Genomic DNA, 20,618 nt, shown 5'->3' with positions numbered 1-20,618 from the left:
GTGAAAAAGTTAGCTTAAAGCTCAACATTCAGAAAATTGAGATCATGGCATCTGGTCCCATCACTTCATGGCAAATAGATGGGGAAACAGTGGAAGCAGTATCAGACTTTATTTTTGGGGACTCCAAAATCACTGCAGATGGTGATTGCAGCCATGAAATAAAAAGACGCTTACTCCTTGGAAGGGAAGTTATGACCAACCTAGATAGCATATTAAAAAGCAGGGTGCTCGCTTCGGCAGCACATATACTAAAATTGGAACGATACAGAGAAGATTAGCATGGCCCCTGCGCAAGGATGACACGCAAATTCGTGAAGCGTTCCATATTTTTTTAAAAAGAAAAAAAAAAAAAAGCAGGGACATTACTTTGCCAACAAAGGTCTGTCTAGTCAAGGCTGTGGTTTTTCCAGCAGTCATGTGTGGATGTGAGAATTGGACTATGAAGAAAGCTGAGTGCTGAAAAATTGATGCTTTTGAACTGTGGTGTTGGAGAAGACTCTTGAGAGTCCCTTGGACTGCAACGAGATCCAACCAGTCCATCCTGAAGGAGATCTGTCCTGGGTGTTCATTGGAAGGACTGATGCTAAAGCTGAAACTCCAATACTTTGGCCATCTGATGTGAAGAGTTGACTCATTGGAAAAGACCCTGATGCTGGGAGGGATTGGGGGCAGGAGGAGAAAGGGATGACAGAGGATGAGATGGCTGGATGGCATCACTGACTCAATGGACATGAGTTTGAGTAAACTCCGGGAGTTGGTGATGGTCAGGGAGGCCTGGCATGCTGTGATTCATGGGGTCGCAGGGAGTCGGACACGACTGAGCGACTGAACTGACTGACTGACTGATCCATTGTGACTATATAAGAATCTATTTATCATTCACCACTTGTTAAGTTTTTAGGTCCTTATTTTGTGGTTCTTGATTTTAAAAAAGCTCTCTAATGTCTATCTGCTTGTCTTCTCTGGTCTCCATTCCTTCTTGCTGGAGGATCTTTCTCTGTCTAGTCTTTTCTTCTTAAGGCTGCCAGAGGTATCTTTTCTCTTTCTGTTATGGCAGATGAAGATGTAACCCTCTTGCCCTCCTCTCACCTCAGTGCACATGTTTCTAACCCACTAATTCTAAGAGTTATAGTACGGTTTTTAGTTAAATCAATTTGCTGCTATTATTTAGTCACTAAGTCCTGTCCAACTCTTTGCAACCATGTAGACTGTAGGCCTCCACTCCTCTGTCCATGGGATTCTCCAGGCAAGAATCTGGAGTGGGTTGCCCTTTTCTCCTCCAGGGGTCTTCCCAACCCAGGGATCAAACCCACGTCTCCTGCTTGGCAGGCAGATTCTTTACAGCTGCGCCATCTGGGAAACCTGGTTATATCAATGGTAAATGTTTAAGTTATTATGAGTACATAAATGATAATAACACTGAGCGAAGAAATGTATTATGATGGCTTTTTTTCTTTTTACTTCTTTATATAATATTTCTTGGGGTGGGGGGAATTGCCATTTTCTTTGTCTTCTAGTACTGTTTCTTCTCATTTGTTCTAAGCTGTCATGTAAAGCCCCTCTGGGGCTGTTTTTGCTGTCTCAGTGAGTCAGCGACTCCTCTTCCTGACCCTGCCCGCTCCCCTGGGGCTGCTGTCCACGAGGCTTTTCCTCTTTAGTTCCCAACACCTGATAGAGCACAGCCTCCCTTACAACCCGAACATCTGAAAACATCCTCTTCTGCGTGCTCCCTTCCCACTGGGTAGGTGATCCCACTCAGAACCTTGAAATTGTCATCCCGCCCCCAGTGTTACTTCTGAGAGGTTAAACCTTTTTATCCCCTGTTCTTGATAGGCAGTTGTTTTGTTTTTGAGCCCTGAAATAATTTTATGTCTTCTCTTTATCCCTGATATTCTGAAGTTCATCAGAACCTGACATTCTTTCATCATATATGTAATTCATGGCCTTTAGTTCTGGGGGATCTTCTTATGTTTTAATAAACAAGTATCCGTCTCCCCTTCACCTCTCAATGACTCTTAGTCAGACCCTGAATTGAGACCCTTGTTTTCTTACATTTTCTCTCCTGTTGTTCATTTTCTTGTCCTTTCATCCTGCTTTCTGGGTGATTTTCTCAATCATAAGTTACAACCATTTTACTGAAATTTTAATTTTCTCTCTGTCTCTCTCTTTTTTTTTTTTTTTTTTGGCAAGAGCTCTTTACTGTTCTGTAAGTATTCTCTTTTTTTCTGGCTTTTTGCTCAGTTGGCCTCCATTTTCATGTTTAAAGGCTTTTCCTCCAGCATCTGGGTGGCCTCTCTCTATGTTTGTCCTCAGAAGTCAGTTAGATGCTGTGTGGTAAGTGGGGCAAGTGGACCCCGGGCCTGCGCTCAAGGCTGGTGGCAGCTGGTCCGCTGGTGTGGGGGTGAGTCTCTTGTGTGTTTTCACCCTTGTGCGGTTGTGCAGAGTACCTCAAGGGTGTTCACAGGTATGACTGGGGACACCAGCCTTCACTTAACTGCTCTCTGTGTCTGTGCTTCGTTATACTTAGGACTCCCAAGTCTGGACTCTACTTGGTTGAATTTCTCTAAGTAATAAATCTTCAGTTTCCATTAGTGAGAAAACAGGTGCCAGCTGCTTGCTACCAAGGGCAAGGAGGGGACCTGGGCTGATAGCTCAGGGTATGATCTGCTCTCCGGTGCCTCCGAGGGGTCCTTCCCAGGGAGCTGCAGGCCCTGAGCTCACAGCTTGCAACTGCCCCGCCATGGGGCTCAGGCAGTGGCTTCCTCTCCTCTGGCTGAATCACTTCACACAGCTCTGTTAGCTTTCCATCTTCTTATTGAAATTTGCTGGCGTCTTCTCTGCCTTTATCTTTGTTCCCATTCTCAATGTCTTTATGCCCTTTTTATTGTAGGGAGTTTTGGGATCTTGCTAGGGAATAGAGTTGTCTGTGTGCTCAGTCGTGTCTGACTCTTTGCGACCCCATAGACTGTAGCCTGTTAGGCTCTTCTGTCCATGGAATTCTCCAGGCAAGAATACTGAAGTGGGCTGTCATTCCCTTCTCCAGGGGATCTTCCCAACCCAGAAATTGAAGCTGTGTCACTTGCATCTCCTGCATTAACAGGAAGATTCTTTACCACTACACCACCTGGGAAGTGAGGGAATAAAGTTAAACACATGTAAATAATACATCCTCAACAAGAACCCCTTGGCATCAGAGAGCTTTTGCTGTATAACAAACAATCCCAACATTTTGTGGATTAAAACAATAAGCATTTGTTTTTTCTCAAGCTTTCCTCCTGTTGCTGGGGACAGGATGGCCTGGGACAGGTGGCTGGTGGCCTGGTGTCAGCCAGGGTGCTGGCCCTGGTCTCTCACCTGCCATAGGTTAGCTCAGAGCTCAGCACAGTAGAGGATGGCAGCCCGTTCCACAAACACAGCACAAGCCCCTGCCTGCATTCCATCTGCCAGCATCCCCTTGGCCACAGCACATTCAAGGGCAGAAAAATGGGCACGACCTCCTGAAAGGAGGAGCTGCAGAATTTTACTACAGAGGGCAGGCCAAGAATCTACCACACCGCCTTTGTCACTTAAAGCCTCCACTCTGTATTTTCAGAAGATATTTTATACTTATAAAAATACTATTTTACAATAAAGGCATAATTCTAAAATTCCCGTTGGATTTTCTGTTTTACTATTCTGTGTTGTAATTATCTTCTGCATCCAGATAATGGGATATGCAGACCAATCACCTTTGGGTCCAGGGTCTGAGACTGTCTCCAGGGGGCTGAGTTTGCTTGTGTGTATCCAGAGTAGATGGAGAAGGAAATGGCAATCCACTCCAGTATTCTTGCCTGGAAAATTCCATGGATAGACGAGCCTGGCGGGCTACAGTCCATGGGGTTGTCAAGAGTCGAGCACAACTGAGCGACTAAGCACATGTACCTTAGAACCAAGAGGATAAAAATGTGATCTGGTCACACTTGTAAAACCTACAGTTCACAATTTGGGGTTCTGTTGACACATTGTTGATTTTTAATAGAGTTATGTATATCATGCACAGATTTGCTACTTGATAGTATGGTGTAATTCACTTATTTACTTTGTTCTCACGGTTGTTTGTTTTGCAGAGAACAGACTGCAAAGCTGTGATTAGTACTGTGGAAGGCAGCTCCTTAGACAGCAATGGATTTTCTCTCCTCATCGGTTTGGTTGATGTGTATCTCCCAAGAATGTGGGTTGAAAAGCATCCAGAAAAAGAAAGCGAGGTATAGTCCTTTTTACTTAAAAGTAGGAGATACTGTTGAAAAAGTATTTTAGAATAGATCATTTAAATTTGGAAATGATTGATAATCTTGAAAAGCTAGCATTACAAAAAGAGCTCTCACCACCCCAAGATTTTACAGTTAAAAATATTCGTGATAGAGGAGATTCCCTGGCAGTTCAGTGTTTCCACAGCAGAGGTTGCAGGTTCGATCCCTAGTTGGCATCCCTGCATGTGAGAGGCACAACCAAAAAATATTTATGACATCAAGAATGAAAAATTTTTGTGGTTTCAAGCAAAGCCCCCATGTGGCATGTTTCCCCTAAAAATTGTCATTTTTACCTTTGTTATTGTTTAGTAGCTAAGTTGGGTCTGACTCTTTTGCGACCCTACGAACTGTTGCCCACCAGGCTCCTCCATCCATGGGATTTTTCAGACAAGAGTACTGGAGCTGGCTACCATTTTCTTCCTCAGGGGATCTTCCCAACCTAGGGATTGAACCCGAGTCTCTTGTGTCTTCTGCATTGGCAGGCAGAGTCCTTACCACTGCACACCTGGGAAGCAATTTTTACCTTAATAGTATTTGTTGCTCAGTTGTGTCTGACTCTTTACGACCCCTTGGACTGTAGCCAGGCAGGGTCCTCTGTCCATGAGATTCTCCAGGCAAGAATACTGGAGCCGGTTGCCATTCCCTTCTCCAGGGAATCTTCCTGACCCAGGGATCAAACTCAGGTCTCTGGATAAAGGCAGATTCTTTACTGTCTGAGTCACCAGGGAAGCCCTAATTTTTTTTTTTTTTTACCTTAATCCCTACCAAAAAGAAAATGTGCCTTCATATATTACATTGGTTAGTCTGTATACTTTTTACAGCTTTTAAAACATTGATACTGTAAAAAGATACAAAATCATTTATGGCTATTAGACCATATTATGTGGCTGTTATAAATAATCTCTTCTAATTAGAATAAAAATTGAGAGCAACATTAGCAAGATGGTCAAATGAGACATCCTTTGAACTTACCCCATACAAATGGGCAACAGGTTCATGAAAAGATGTTCAGCATCACTAATCATCGAGGAAATGCAGATGAAGACCACAGAGAGGTATCACTTCACACCTGTTAGAACAACTGTTTTCAAAAAGACAAGATAAGTATTAGCAAGGAAGTGGAGGAAAGGGAACACTCGGATATTGTTTATGGGAATGTAATCTGGTGTAGCTGCTATGGGGAACAGTGTGAAGGATTCTCAAAAAATAGAACTACTAGGACTTCCCTGATGGTCCAGTGGTTAAGAATCCACCTGCCAGTGCAGGAGACAGGTTTGATTCCTGGTCCGGGAAGATCCCACATGCTACAGAGCAGCTAAACTCATGCTCCACAAATACTGAACCTGTGCTCTAGAGCCTGGGAGCCGCAACTCCTGATGCCCAAGTGCCTTGGAGCCCGTGCTCCCATCTCTGCAATGAGAAGCCCAAGCACCACAACTAGAGAAAGCCGTGTGCAGCAACCAAGATCCAGCACAGCCAAAAATAAATAATAAATAAAATAAACATTAAAAACTAGAACTACTGTATAACCCTGCAATCCCACATCTTGGTATATTTCAAAGGGAATGAAATTACTGTCTCAAATACTCACACCCCAGTGTTCATTGCCTCATTATTTATAATAAAGACATGGAAACAACCTAAGTGTCCTTTGATGGATTAATGGATAAAGAAAATTAAATATATACACATATGTGTAACACATGCAACACATATGTAATATATGTTACCTACACATACAGTAGAATATTACTCAGCTGTAAAAAATAAGGAAATCCTGCCATTTGCAACAACACAGATAGACCTTGAGAGTATCATGCTAAGTGAAACAAGTCAGACAGAAAAATACAAATACTGTATAATCTCATTTACATGTGGTGTCTAGAAAAAGCTGAGCTCACAGAAACAGAGGGTAGAATGTTGGTTGTTACCAGGGCTCAAGGGTGGGGGAGTAAAAATAAGGTGGTATTGGTCCGAGGATACTAATGTCTAGGTATAAAACAAATAATTTCTGGGGATCAAATATGTAGGATGATGACTGTAGTTAAGCATACTGTGTTGTGTATTTGAAGGTTGCTAAGAGACTAAATCTTAGATGTTCTTGCTGCTGCTGCTAAATCGTTTCAGTTGTGTCCGACTCTGTGCGACCCCATAGATGGCAGCCCACCAGGCTACACTGTCCCTGGGATTCTCCAGGCAAGAACACTGGAGTAGGTTGCCATTTCCTTCTCCAATGCATGAAAGTGAAAGGTGAAAGCAAAGTCGCTCAGTCGTGTCCGACTCTTAGCGACCCCATGGACTACAGCCTAGCAGGCTCCTCTGTCCATGGGATTTTCCAGGCAGGAGTACTGGAGTGGAGATATTCTTGCTAGCTAACCTTATTGTGGTAGTCATTTCACAGTACTATGTGCTAGATGATTGCACTGTAAATCTTGAACTTATATTATGCTGTATGTAAATCGTGTTCAGTAAATCTCAGGCAAAGTTTTAATGGAAACTAATAGTAGTTCTACTTTGAGTGTTGGTTGGTTATAAGATAAAAGGTCTGTGTGCATTTCAGTCATCACACACCACAGTGGCAGAGAGTGGACATATTCATTATTCATTCATCCTGAAGACACTTTTGATATCACAGCAATGTTCAGATATTAATTCTGTATTAGTTCTGAACCTCTCAGGGGTTTATGAGGTTCACGTTGGGAACCCCAGCTCTGACATTCGCTTTTTATTTGATCTCCTATAGGCTATCTCATTGTTGAATAAATCTTATTCTTTTTGTTTTTATAGTATTATTTTGCCTGACTAGAAAGTTTTCAGATTTTACAAGTAAATCTTTTTCCAAAAAAATTACACATTTATGCCAAATGTTGCAAATCCTAGGTACATGTATATCTTGTTTGTACCTTAGAGGGTTTTTTGAGATACTGCTGCTGCTGTTAAGTCTCTTCATTCGTGTCCGACTCTGTGCGATCCCATAGACAGCAGCCCACCAGGCTCCTCTGTTCCTGGGATTCTCCAGGCAAGAATACTGGAGTGGGTTGCTATTGCCTTCTCCTTGTGAGATGCTAGGCTTGTACAAACTCAAGGGTCTTTGAAGTGCCACAGCTGAGTGTGGCTTAAAGGGGCAGGGTAAGTTGCTGAACCCTGTAAGTAGCAAGAATTAGTACCTTTTCATTCATCTTATCTGTGACGTGGGTTATTGTACAGTGGGTATGCTCCTGATGAAGTGCACACTCCTATGTACATTAGTGTGGGGTGTATCTCCCATCTGGAGGCTTAGAGGATTTTTTTTTTGCCAGCCGTTCCCACTGACAAGTGGCACACTCCCATGAGGGTCTGAGAAGTAGTGAGAAGCCATGGGCCTGAGCCCACAGAGCCTCATTGTTTAGGTTGATGATTCTCAGTGCTTTGTAACTGTCCCGACTATGAGTCCTTCGTTTAGAAAAGCTGTGGCATGAGTTTTAGAGTGAAGTTCTGGGTGCATGTAAGTAACCAGACAAACTCAAGTGATAAGAAGCACCAGCCTAGCTCCTGTTTTTCTCCCTTTAGGCCTGCATGCTTGTGTTTCAACCAAATCTTGATATTACCATCCCTGACGAAGCTGAGAGGAGTGAAGTGATTATTTGTCTTGATTGCTCCAATTCCATGGAGGGTGAGACGTTCTTGCAAGCCAAGCAGATTGCCTTGCACACACTGTCCTGTGTGGGAAAGGAGCAGAAGGTGAACGTCATCAAGTTCGGCACAGGTGAGTGCTCCGCCCTGCGCCTCCTCCAGAGCATCAGCGCATCAATGGAAAGGGGCTACTGTGACCTGTCTGTGGAGTGAGAGGCAGCACATCGAGGTTCAAGAGCAAGAACTCTGGAGCCAGGTCCCCGGCTTGAATCCCAGCTCTGCACCTGAGCCCTGGGTGTGGCCTTGGGCAGCTTACTGGAACTTGGTTCTCTCATCTGTAACAGGAGAGAAATAGTCCCTCCTCATAGTGCTATTGTGAGGGTTGAGCTCATGTATTTAAAGGAATTTAAACAATGCCTATCATATAGAAAACGCCAGATGAGTATTACTATTGTTATTGTTACCAGTTGAACTGAGTGTGAGACCCTTGGTCTGATGAGTTCGAGGGTCCAAGGATCAGGACAGAACCTCTGAAATCAGCAAGGTGGTAGAGGAGCTGTAAGGAACAGTCTCAGGAGGCACCACACGAGCCCCACTGAAGAAAGGACTGTCCCCTCCAGGTGGGGTCCAGGGGCCTTTCAGCCCCTCGGAAGGAGCAGTGTGGGGTGTGGGGACAGCCACACCCTGCTGATTCTTATTTACTGTGCCGTTTGGCGGAACAGGCAGCCCCTTCATGAAGGAGGAAGGAGCCAGGGTCTGCTGCTGCTGGTGGGGAGAGGTCAGATGAGCAGGGACATGCTGAGGGCCAGAGGGCAGCGTGGCCTGCTGCCTGGGCTGTCCCCATGTCCAGTGTCCTCCTCTGCAAGTAGTTGGCTAAGGAGCAGACTCCCCATGCGCAGCCTGACCCAGGTCCTTTTTGTTCAGTGAAGTGCATCGTTTGAATGCAATAGAATTTTTTAAAGGAGTACTGTGGTAACTTTTTTTTATGTATTAAAAATACCAACCATTATTGTTTGTTAGTGGTCAAAAAGTGAATATTTAATGGCAACATCTTACGCCAGTCTTATCACACAGGTTACAAGGAATTATTTTCGTATCCTAAGTGCATCACGAGCAATAAGACGCCCACAGAGTTCATCATGGTGAGTACCAGTAGCTGCCTCTGTCTTCTCTCCATCAGGCTTCAGTGGTCCTGCCGGGTCTTTCTCCCCAAGAAGCCCTAGTCCTCCCATTTCTGTATGCAGATGGGCTCTTTTAGTTCATTAATAAAAGTGATATTAGCTCATTAAGAAAATGGAAAATAAAAAAGAAAGAAAAAATCATTCACAGTCCCACCATCTGAATACAGTCAGCATTAACAGTTTTTAATGTTTTGCTCTGTCACCTTTCTTTCTTTTTTTAAATTGAGCAAATTGGGAATGACCAATTGTGTCCTCAGTCCAGACTAGCTGGCAATCCCAGGGGTGTTTTGATGTAATAGTTCTTTGAAAACCATAAAGAAACAAAGAAACGCCAAGTAATAATATTATAGGTACTGTGTGACATGAAATAAACTAAAAGGATCGTTGTTCCACAAATAAATCATTAGGAAAGAACTTCCTTTCGGTGACGATAACCCTCACTAAGGGGTGTGCTTCAGTAAGTGATTACAGTTGGTGGTGAAGACACCCGAAAAGGAGTAAATGATCTTTTGCTTCATTTCCTCCAGTCTGCTACACCTACCATGGGAAACACAGATTTCTGGAAGACGCTTCGATACTTAAGTTTGCTGTGCCCTTCCCATGTGTTACGGAACATCCTCCTTATATCCGACGGGCATCTCCAGAACGAGAGCCTGACCTTGCAGCTTGTAAGAAGAAGCGTGCCGCACACCAGGCTGTTCTCCTGTGGGGTCAGGTGAGCACAGGTAGGCCAGTCCCACGGGGAAAGTCAACAGGTGGGAGCTGCTTGGTGCAGAGGGGCCGGCTCTGGACTCGGCCCCAGCCGCTGCCTGGGTCGTGGAGCCTGAGCAGCTGCAGGTTAGCCATGACTCTGGGGGGACACCTTCACCCTCTCTGTGAGGTGGAGATGACAGTGGGTCTGATAGGCTTACTCTGAAAATCTCGTGAACTTGTATACATGGAAACAGCCAGCAAGCTCCACTTCAGTGTTGGAGACTGTTACTTGCATAATTGAGCCTAACCTGGAGGGCTGGGCACACCCAGGGCTGATGGTGACCCCACCCCACCCCCGGCCGCTCTGTCCCTTCCCCGCACCCCTCTGACTGCTGTCATTTTCTCACTGGCATTTGCTCACCCTGCTGTGTATAGGAATCTTTCTCTAGAGAAGCTAAAACCCACGACTTTAGGGGTTCACTCCCTCCCCATTTATAGCTAATGTTTTCGCATTGAATTGAGGATTATGGTGTAAAAATAAGGAAGACAGCGGAGAGCGGGGGCCATGCTGGCATTTGCACACAGCATGCCTGACGCTGTCCCCCTGCCCTCCCCCGCTATGAGGTCACTGTCCTGGCCAGCGGGCATCGGCCTCGCTGGGCAGCACGTCCCGCTGCACAGGCGGGGGTGAGGAGGGATGTCCAGGGCTCTCCTACTCACAGTCATAGAGCAAAGGGAGCAGATCGTGACTGGGGAGGGAGGTGACCCTGAGCTTGGACACAGTTTGTCTAGTTTTTAATGTCTTTCTATGGGTTTCTTCTTCATTTTATATGTACGCATTTGTGTTCTCATGCTAACCACATTTCGTGAGTCTTCAGGAGCAGAGACTGTTTATCCCACCTGTTTAACAAGTGGTCCTCTCAGGCCCACACAGCAACCTCACTAACCCGTAAAAGCTGTAAATACATAGAGGCTCTGGCTTAAGGATTAGTAATCAGATCAGTTAGTTTTGATCACCGAAGACATACCCAGCGTTATCAATAGGCTGAAGTATATTTCCAAAATATCTTTCTTAAGCTCTTTTTCTGAAAAAATTATCCATCACTTGTCTAATATTTCAGGAGGAACTTCTCTAACAGAGTACTCTTGATTAGTTGCAGACTAATTGAGAGAAATGTAACAGAATATTGTCAATTAAATATCAAAGATTACATTTGCTGGAATGAGAGTTACTTCCTAGTTCTTTGTCATCTAAATGTGGACCAGATTTTAAGACGAAGGCTTGGTTAACTCTTCTGTCAGCCTTGACTTTAGAATCAGTTAAGGGCAACTTTGACATTCATTGAGAGTGGGTCCCAGTCACCATCTTGGTCACAAACACTCCGGGGGTTTCGCAGAATAATCTCCTCCCTCCTCCACTGAATCAGAAGCCAGAAATTTATGCTTTTTTCTCTTGTGAAAGAGACATGAGTCTTCTGATATGTGGGAACTTGGGTTACCCAGACCTGCAGATGTTTCCTACTTTCTGGCCTAAGTTTTATATCTGCCTTCAGCTGCAGAACATAACGTGTCTCCCACTGAGTCTTAAGCTGTGTCAGTATTCACTACGTGTACTTCAACATGTTTCTAAAATTCTGTTAAAACGTGAAATGTTATCAGTTCTACAGCAAATCGTCATGTCTTACGGACTCTGTCCCACTATGGTGCTGGAGTATTTGAATATTTTAACTCAAAATCCAAACATAGCTGGAAAAAACAGGTATGTGTCTCAAACATCTTATTTCAGTCTTATGTTTAAATGTGGAAATCTTATCTTCTTGGAAATCTAGTGACAGTAACTTCTGTGTTTTCATCAATGGAAAAGGGAGCTAGAAAAAGGCAAAAAGGTACCCACCTTTTTGCAACCCACCCTTAGTTACCCCTAGCCTTCCCCCCCCCACCCCTAGTTACTGCTAGGCTTGCACAGGAAACACTCCACTGGGGCGTTCTTCTAGTTAACTTTTTTTTTTCAATTTATGTATTATTGCATGGATGCAAGCCTTAACCATGGTTCTGACAACATGAATTCCTCTTCCCATCGCTAACCACTGATTACTATAAACCTCTGCATACTGTTTATTTTAGCCATATCGAGCCTGGCCATTTATTCCATCTTGTCATCTTGATGAGCTTCAAATTCAAAACACACACTAACCAGAGCTCTGCAGGCAGTTGTAGCTAGTGGTTTGATTTCTGCTTTATATAATATCATGGGTTGATTTTTAAAAATGAAATATTACACATTTTGCTCGGATTAATTTTTTATTGTGGCAAAATATACATAAACTTTACCATTTTCAGGTGTACAATTCATGGTTTTTAAGTGAACTCACAGTCTTGTGTAGCCATCACCATGATCTAACTCCAGAACATTTCCGTCATCCCAAACAGAAGGTCTGTCCCTAATTTTCTTTTTTTGGCTGTGCCATGTGGCGTGTAGCAATCTTAGTTTCCTGACCAGGGATCAAACCTGCACCTCTGCAATGGAAGCACAGAGTCTCAACCACTGGGGACCCAGGGAAGCCCCTCTACCCCCAGTTAAACAATGACTCCTCGCCCCTGCTCCCCCAACCCCTGGTACCCACCCTCTTCTGTCTCTGTGAACTTAGCTCCTCTAGGAACCTCATATCAGTGGAATCCAGCAATGTTTGTCTTTCTGTGCCTGGCTTTTTCATTTGGCATAGTGTTTTTGAGGTCCATTCATGTTGTAGTATATGTCAGAATTTTCTACCTTTTTAAGGCTGAAAAATATTCTATTATATGTATACACCACATTTTGTATATCCATTTATTGTCGCCAGACCCTGGGGTTGTTTCTGCCTTTTGACTGTGAATCATACTGACGTGATGATTGGTATACAAGCATGTGTTGGAGGCCCTAATTTCAATACCCAGAAGTGGGATTGCTGAGTCATGTGGTAACTGCACTTAGTGTTTTAAGAGCTGCCATACTGTTGTTCACTGGCATTTTACAATCCCACTAGCAGTGTGCCAAGGTTCCAGTTTCTTGCACATCACCATCAACACTAATTTTCACACTTTTTGATTTTATATAGCCCTCCCAATGGATGTGAATTTGTATCTAATTAAGGTTTCGATTTGTATTTCTCTAGTAACAACATCTTTTCATGTGCTGATTGGCCATTAGCATATCTTCTTTGGAGAAATGTATATTCAAGTCCTTTGCAGGGTTAATTTTTATAACTGGAATCTACTACACGACAAAGTTGTATATTGGTGTTTAATTAATAGAATAATTTTAAGATGTTTTGTGAATTTAAATTATGTGCTAGTCTATTATTAAAAATTTGACTTAGAATCCTTTTGGAAATGTACCCTGTAGCAGGAAGGAGGAGAAAAAGACAAAGAGCTACAATTCTCAAAGGACAGAATGTAAAGTCGTGTTAAGTGTTAGGTAACTATTTTCTGAATGTAACACTGAAAGAGAAATAACCCCTCTTGATAAATAGATAGAAGCCCAGATGGGTAGGATGAGTTCTCCCAGTTGCCACTCGGTCTCCGTCAAATGGCAGCAGCTGAGCACGGACGCACCCGCACCCTTGCAGGCCCCCGCCCAGGTGCAGTCCCTGTTCCACAGCGAGCGACTCCTCGTCTACGGGCTCACTCCTCACTGTACACAGGTGAGGAGCACGCAGGCTTTTTATTATGGGAACAGCAATGGGTTTTGCTAATAACTTTCTTTTTCTTTTTTCTTCCCTTTCCTTTACCCCCACGTCATAATATGCTGCACAGTTTTTCCTGGGATCACAGCGGTTGGTTAACCAAGGGCACTGGAGAGCCTCTTAATTCTCATTAAAATCACTGAAAGAATCACTGTTGAACTAACCAGGACATTATGAAGTTGAAAAACTATAAGGAATTTTTTTTCCCATTTCAGGCAACTCTACATGCACTAATTCAAGAGAGAGAGTATTCTACAGTGGTGTCAACCACTGAACTTCAGAAGACAACTGGAACGGTGAGATTAAAAATGTAAACTGTGCACTCACTGTTTTTGAAAGTTAAAATAGTTCTGTATTTTCATATTTAATGCACCACGCCCTTCCTGCATTGTTTTCTGTGTTGACATCTTAGCATCTGATGTGATGTGGAGGGTTGTCATCTCCACAAGCGAGGACACTGTCCATTGGTTTCTAAGGCAGCAGCTCTTCATCCGGGGTCTTGAGTCCAGAAGTATCCACAGGGGCATCAGTGGGCATAAATAACTGCAGTTAAACCTGGTGTTTTGTGAATGAAACCTTTAAAGGTGGTTCTCAAAGATGTGCACGTCTTCCTACAGGTTCAGTGTACCTGCAGTGCCTGGTCCTTGCCACTTACTTTAGAATACTGAGTATAACCGTACTGGATGACGAGTAAAACATTGTACATTGAGGATGTGTTTTTGTTTTTTATACTTTTGGATTAAAAGCAAATGAATTTGTAGTATTTGCATTAGTACCAAATCTGCCATAGTTAGATCTGGAAAATTCCTAAGCTGTCTGCTGTATGCCTGGAGAATTCCATGGACAGAGGAGCCTGGTGAGCTACAGTCCATGGGTTCGAAAAGAGTCAGACATGACTAAGGCAGTAACTACTACTACTATTCATAGGAATATTTACGTAACCAGACAAACCATTCCTTATTTATATTTATATAACCAGACATTGCTGTGGCTCAGTGGTAAAGAATCCACCTGCCAGTGCAGAGGACGAAGGTTTGATCCCTGGGTCGGGAAGATCCCCTGGAGAAGGAAATGGCAACCAACTCCAATATTCTTGCCTGGGAAATCCCATGGACAGAGGAGCCCAGCAGGCTACAATCCATGGGGTCACAAAAGAGTTGGACATGACTTAGTGACTAAACAACAACAAAAATAAAGCAAAGCTTTCATTTTGGCATTGAATGAAAGCACTTAACTTATTACTTGCCATGACTTATGTATAGAATTTAAGGGCATCTTTGTATCGTCTGAAAAACTGCTGAATCTCAGTGGGATTTTACCTGGGAGCAGGTCATTTTCCATAAAGTCACAATTTTTATAGTTGTCCTTCCACTGTGAATCATGGCCTTACCAGTAAAAAATGGCAGGAGTTGGAATTGTCACTTACAGGAGACATTGCCTTTAGTCCTGTTGTTTCAGCCATTTGAGGAAAGGGCGGTACCCTGGCCCTTGACTTCCTGGTGTTCTGTCTGTGGCCCCTTCAGAGTGGAGATCACAGTCAGGCCTCACAGCCCTGGGCTGGCTCTTCCATTAGAGCAGTTCACACGTGTATAGAAAATGCCAACTATAGGGACAGAATGGAGACGAGTAGGTGCCAGGACTGGAGGTGACTGCACGGCGACACGACACGAGGTTTTAATGGGAAGAAATCCCCTCCTCTGTGTTTCAGTGGTGCTCACACACTGTATGCATGTGTACTCGGTCACTTCAGTCGTGTCTGACTCTTTGTGACCCCATGGACTGTAACCCACCAGGCTCCTCTGTCCATGGGATTCTCCAGGCAAGAATACTGGAGTGGGTTGTCACGCCCTCTTCCCAGGGATCTTCCCGACCCAGGGATCAAACCCTGGTCTCCTGCATTGCAGGCAGATTCTTTACGGCTGAGCCACCAGGGAAGCCCCCACATACAGTCTGTGAAAGTGAAAGTCGCTCAGTCATGTCCGACTCTTTGCGGCCCCATGGACTATACAGTCCGTGGAATTCTTCAGGCCAGAATACTGGAGTGGTAGCCTTTCCCTTCTCCAGGGGATCTTTCCAACCCAGAGATCAAACCCAGGTCTCCCACATTGCAGGCGGATTCTTTACTAGCTGAATCACCAGGGAAGCCCACACACCATCTACATTAGTTAAAACTCATCAACCTGCACACCAAAGGGGTGAATTTCATTGTGTGTAAACACATCTCAATTATTTGGATGATTTCCTATGTATGACATGAATTAGAATCCTTTTTCCTTTGCTGCCTGAACAGATGATTCACAAGCTGGCAGCGCGAGCTCTGATCAGAGATTACGAAGATGGCATTCTCCATGAAAACGAAGTGAATCACGAGGTTTGCTTTTTCACGGGAAAGCCATTGTCTGCTTTTCTTGGCCTTTCTTGAGTTGCTTTACCCGTGGAAATGTGAGTGAGGATCAGCAGGTGGAAAGGGACCCCTGTCGTCATTGCTGTGTTTTCCGTGCCGGGGTGTCGGGTGCCCCGTAGTTACTTGATTTAGTTTTTAGTTAGCTCATTGAATGAATTATTGACAGAACCCTGTGATCATTGTCCCCGTCAGAGGGAGGCAAAGGAGACTCAGACGACTCCCTCAGTGCCTGTAAAGACACCACCTAGGTGCTTGTGTGTTGTAGGGTGAGTGTCTCCATCTGTGATGAAGAGGCCGGGTCTAGGGGGCTGAGCTGCCTGCGGAGCTCAGCAGAGCCAAGCCCACCTTGCCCCTCCATCACTGAGCCACTGAGGCCCTGGTAGGGGACTCCCTCTGCTATCCCATACCCAGATGACTGCTGTCAAATGATGGCTGGAGCATTAGCGCTCAGCACACTCCTCCCCAGGCAGTTGGTTCCCTCAGAGATCAGCGCCCTCCTTCCCACCCTCAGGTCAGCAGCCTTGGTCCTGCTTTGCTCAGGGTCCTTTTCCATCTGAGGGCAGCTGACCAGCCGCACCAGCAGACCAGCCTGGACCAGTCCCTCCACCTCCCGACAGCCTGGGAGCCTCATCTTTACAGTGAGAGACAGACTCACTAAGGTCTTGGCAGCTCAGCAGCCAAGCCACAAGAAGCTCATGAATATGAATCGCTCTTTCTGTACTTTAGCCTCTCGTTGAGCCCATTTTTTGCAGGAAATGGCAAGTTAGCCACTTGAGATACTTAGGTAGAGCCATCGACTCAATGTTGCATTGGAAATCCTAATTATAAAATTATCTACTTCTTATAGAAAGACAGCTTTTTGTATTATGTAGTACTCATTTAATTGGTCATATATAGCTAAATAGTGAAAAATAGGACATGATTTCATTTGTTGTTCATTATTATTCTGTCTTATTATTCATTTTTCCTAGATGAAGAAGCAAACCTTAAAATCTCTGATTATTAAACTCAGTAAAGAAAACTCTCTCATAACACAATTTACAAGCTTTGTGGCTGTGGAGAAAAGGGTATGTATTTTTAATTCATGGTCATTTTATCTATATTTGCGTGCTAAGAAGATGGCTCTTGCCTTCACTGACACTGGTGGCCCATGCGTCCATGGGCCTCTCATCCACGCAGAGCACAGGGCTCGTGTGATCTCTGCATGAGTTACCTGTGCTGTTATTTTAATGTTATAGTTGAATTAGTACACAATTAATAAAGATGAGAAATGTCAAAAGTGTAACAAATAGTTGAATATGTGAATTTTAAGATATACTACAATTTGTTACATTTTTGGCATTTCTCACTTTTATTAATTCTTGACCCTCAAAAAATAAGAGAGGCCTGGGCTCCCCTTACCCTATGAGTGGCCCTTTCTCCTACACAGTTTGAGAGGAGAGCCCGCCAAGGCACTTGATGTAGCACCACCCAGCGGGTGCTCTGTGAAGGGGACCCTCACCCCAACCTGACCATCCTCTCTCCCAGGACACAGGATCCAGTCCGACCCCCAAACATATTCTAAACCAAACATTCGTGAGGCTTTAGAATTTATAATAATAATTTAATATGATAATGTCTGTTTTCTCTTTACCTGATTGTGATTTAATATAGGATGGTAATGAGTCACTTTCTCCTGATATTCCAAATACTTTGGAACTTATTGCCAAAGAAGACATAGATTTTTTGCCATACATGAGCTGGCAGGGGGAACAACCAGATGCCAGCAGGATGCAGGTGAGTGTTGATTACAAATCAATTGATACTGTGTGTTCATGCTTTTATGATGGTAAGGGGACCCCTTCGCTAAAATAGCACCCTTTTGATCTGTATACGCAGATACCGATGTCTGCCTGATGATGGGGAACTTTTGCACATGTTTTAAAATGCTGTTACGTTACTGAGAAAGGCTCCATTTACAAATGTAGCTATAAAGTGCAAAGAGGAACAATTGTGGTTACAGGCAAACTGTGGTTCAGGAAGCCAAAGGCCTTCCCTCTAAGAGAGACAGGCAGTTCATCCTGAAAGTAGTGATAAAAGCCTATTTAATCATCTAACTTCACCACCAATATTTATTAAAGTTTGTGGTGCTTTATGCTGTGGCCTTTGTGTCCACATAATAGAAGTTGGGAAGCACAACTTAAATAAAAACTGGAAAATGTTAGTCACTAGTTGTGTCCAACTCTTTGCAACTCCGTGGACTCCCACCAGGCTCCTCTATCCTTGGAATTCTCCAGGCAAGAATACTGGGGTAGGTTGCCATTCCCTTCTCCAGGGAAATAAAACCTGGAAGGCATATACAAAAGCAAAGAAACAAAACAGTGGTAGTAAGACTCTGGAGTATCCAAGTTAAAGAAGTAAAACTGCCAATATTTAAGGATTTAAAATCCAAGGGAAAAAATTTATGTGCTTCCAAGGTGGCCCTAGTGCTAAAGAACCTGCCTGCCAACACAGGAGACATAAGAGACACCAGTTTGATCCCTGGGTCAGGAAGATCCCCTGGAGGAGGGCATGGCAACTCACTCCAGTATTCTTGCCTGAAGAATCCCATGGACAGAGGTGCCTACAATTGGTGGGCTACAGTCCATGGAGTTGCAAAGAGTCTGACACGACTTGGCAACTAAAGAACAAAATGTAAAGGATATTGGCTAGCTAAAACAACTTTGAAAAGGAAGAAGAGGTTGGAGGCCTTACACCCACCATCTGATATCTTACTATAAAGCCACAGTAAGTAGGAAAGTGTGGTATTAACATAAAATGGACATCTAGACCATTGGAACAGTGTGGAGAATCTAGAAATATATCCAGATATATAGGGCCAATTGTCTCCAGAGGTACCAAGGTTATTCAGTGGGGGAAAACGATCTTTTCAAAAAATGATTCTGAAAAGATTGTATAGTCATGTACCAAAAAACAAAACAAAACCCCTCTACCCTTAGCTCACTCCATATAAAAAGATTGACTGATTATTGGCTTGAATGTAATAACTGAAACCTGAATTTCTGGGAAGAAAACATAGGAGAAAACCTTAATGAACTAGGGTTGTACAAAACTTTCCTAAATTTAAAGAACAAACTACAAAAAAAATTGGTTAACTGGACTTTATTAATATCAAAAACTTTTATTTTTCAGAAGACACTGTTAAGAAAATGAAAGGGCAGACCACAGACTGGGAGAAAATGTTTGCAAAACATATCTGACAAATATGTTTATCTAAAATATATAAAGAAATCTTACAATCCGATAATAAGAAAACAACCCAGTAAAAAAAATAAGCAGAAGATCATTTTAGAAAACTTTCAGTTTCTTAAAGAGTTAACTATGCACCTATCATTTGACCCAGCCAAATGAAATGAAAGTATATGTTTACACAAAGACTCGTGCATGAGTATTCATTGCGGCTTTACTTGTAGCAGCCAGAAGTTGGACACAACCATCAGGAGATAAATGAATAAACAAATTGTGGTACAGCCTTACAAGAGTAACTACTCAGCAGTAAAAAGGAGAAATAGTGTTAGTCTCTCAGCCGTGTCTGACTCTGCAACCCAATGTACTATAGCCTGCCAGGCTCCTTTGTCCATGGAATTCTCCAAGCAAGAATACTGGAATGGATTGCCATTCCCTTCTCCAGAGGATCTTCCCGACCCAGGGATTGAACCCAGATCTTCTGCATTGCAGGCAGATTCTTTACCACCTGAGCTACAGGGAAGTCCTGTAGCTCAAAAAAAGGTTAAAAAGGAGAATTAACCATTGATATATACAACAACATACATACATGTCAGGACAGTTATACTGAGTAAAAGTCAAACAAAGAATGGAAGCTGTAAGCTTCCATTGACACAAAATATGTGCAAACCAATCTGAAGTTACAGAAAGCAAGGAGGAGGAGTGAGATGGATCACAAAAGGGCACACTAAAGGAATGTGTGCTGAATATGTCATTCCCCTCATTGTGACAATGGTCTCAGGGATGTTTATTTATTCCAGAACTCATCACTCTAAGATAAAGCTGTGTATGTCAATTATACCCAAATAAATCTATTTTGAATATATAATTCAATTAAGTTCAGTTCAATTCAGTCACTCAGTCGTGTCCAACTCTTTGCGACCCCATGAACCGCAGCACGCCAGGCCTCCCTGTCCATCACCAACTCGAGGAGTCCACCCAAACCCACATCCATTGAGTCGGTGATGCCATCCAACCATCTCATCCTCTGTCGTCCCCTTCTCCTCCTGCCCTCAATCTTTCCCAGTATCAGGGTCTTTTCAGATGAGTCAGCTTTTCTCATCAGGTGGCCAAAGTATTGGAATTTCAGCTTCAACATCAGTCCTTCCAATGAACACCCAGGGCTGATCTCCAATTAGCTCTAACCAAATTGCCTTTTTGCGTGTCCAACTCTCTGTGGCCCCATGGACTGTAGCCCATCAGGTTCCTCTGTCCGTGGAATTTTCCAGGCAAGAATACTGGAGTGAGTTGCCATTTCCTACTCCAGGGGATCTACCCAATCCAGAGATCAAACCTGCCTGTCTTGCATCTCCTGCATTGGTAGGCAGATTCTTTATCTCTAGCGCCACCTGAAAGGTTGCCTCTACATAGGTTATATCAGTTCTCTCTCCCATCAGCAGCACTTGAGAGGCTGTTACTTTATTCTCTCTTTAACCCAGTATATTATTCAAAT

General features: G+C 43.6%; 1 protein-coding gene and 1 non-coding gene across 2 annotated transcripts in view; both read left to right on the top strand.

The window, feature by feature from the left end:
* PARP4 (poly(ADP-ribose) polymerase family member 4) overlaps positions 1-20,618 on the top strand; it is a 70,257-nt gene that overhangs the window by 32,449 nt on the left and 17,190 nt on the right. Inside the window, exons 22-31 of the mRNA XM_043477806.1 lie at positions 4,107-4,244; positions 7,839-8,034; positions 8,976-9,043; positions 9,610-9,797; positions 11,435-11,534; positions 13,285-13,455; positions 13,713-13,793; positions 15,788-15,868; positions 16,873-16,968; positions 17,555-17,677. Of these exons, the coding sequence (XP_043333741.1) occupies positions 4,107-4,244; positions 7,839-8,034; positions 8,976-9,043; positions 9,610-9,797; positions 11,435-11,534; positions 13,285-13,455; positions 13,713-13,793; positions 15,788-15,868; positions 16,873-16,968; positions 17,555-17,677 (1,242 nt within the window). The remainder of the gene's footprint in view (positions 1-4,106; positions 4,245-7,838; positions 8,035-8,975; positions 9,044-9,609; positions 9,798-11,434; positions 11,535-13,284; positions 13,456-13,712; positions 13,794-15,787; positions 15,869-16,872; positions 16,969-17,554; positions 17,678-20,618) is intronic.
* LOC122447714 lies at positions 225-331 on the top strand. The gene has a single exon (XR_006271364.1). It is a non-coding gene; the product is annotated as a U6 spliceosomal RNA (small nuclear RNA).

Source organism: Cervus canadensis, chromosome 9 (genome assembly GCF_019320065.1).
Source record: "Cervus canadensis isolate Bull #8, Minnesota chromosome 9, ASM1932006v1, whole genome shotgun sequence".
Taxonomy (NCBI): Eukaryota; Metazoa; Chordata; class Mammalia; order Artiodactyla; family Cervidae; genus Cervus; species Cervus canadensis.
This window is presented reverse-complemented; position numbering and strand designations above follow the sequence as displayed.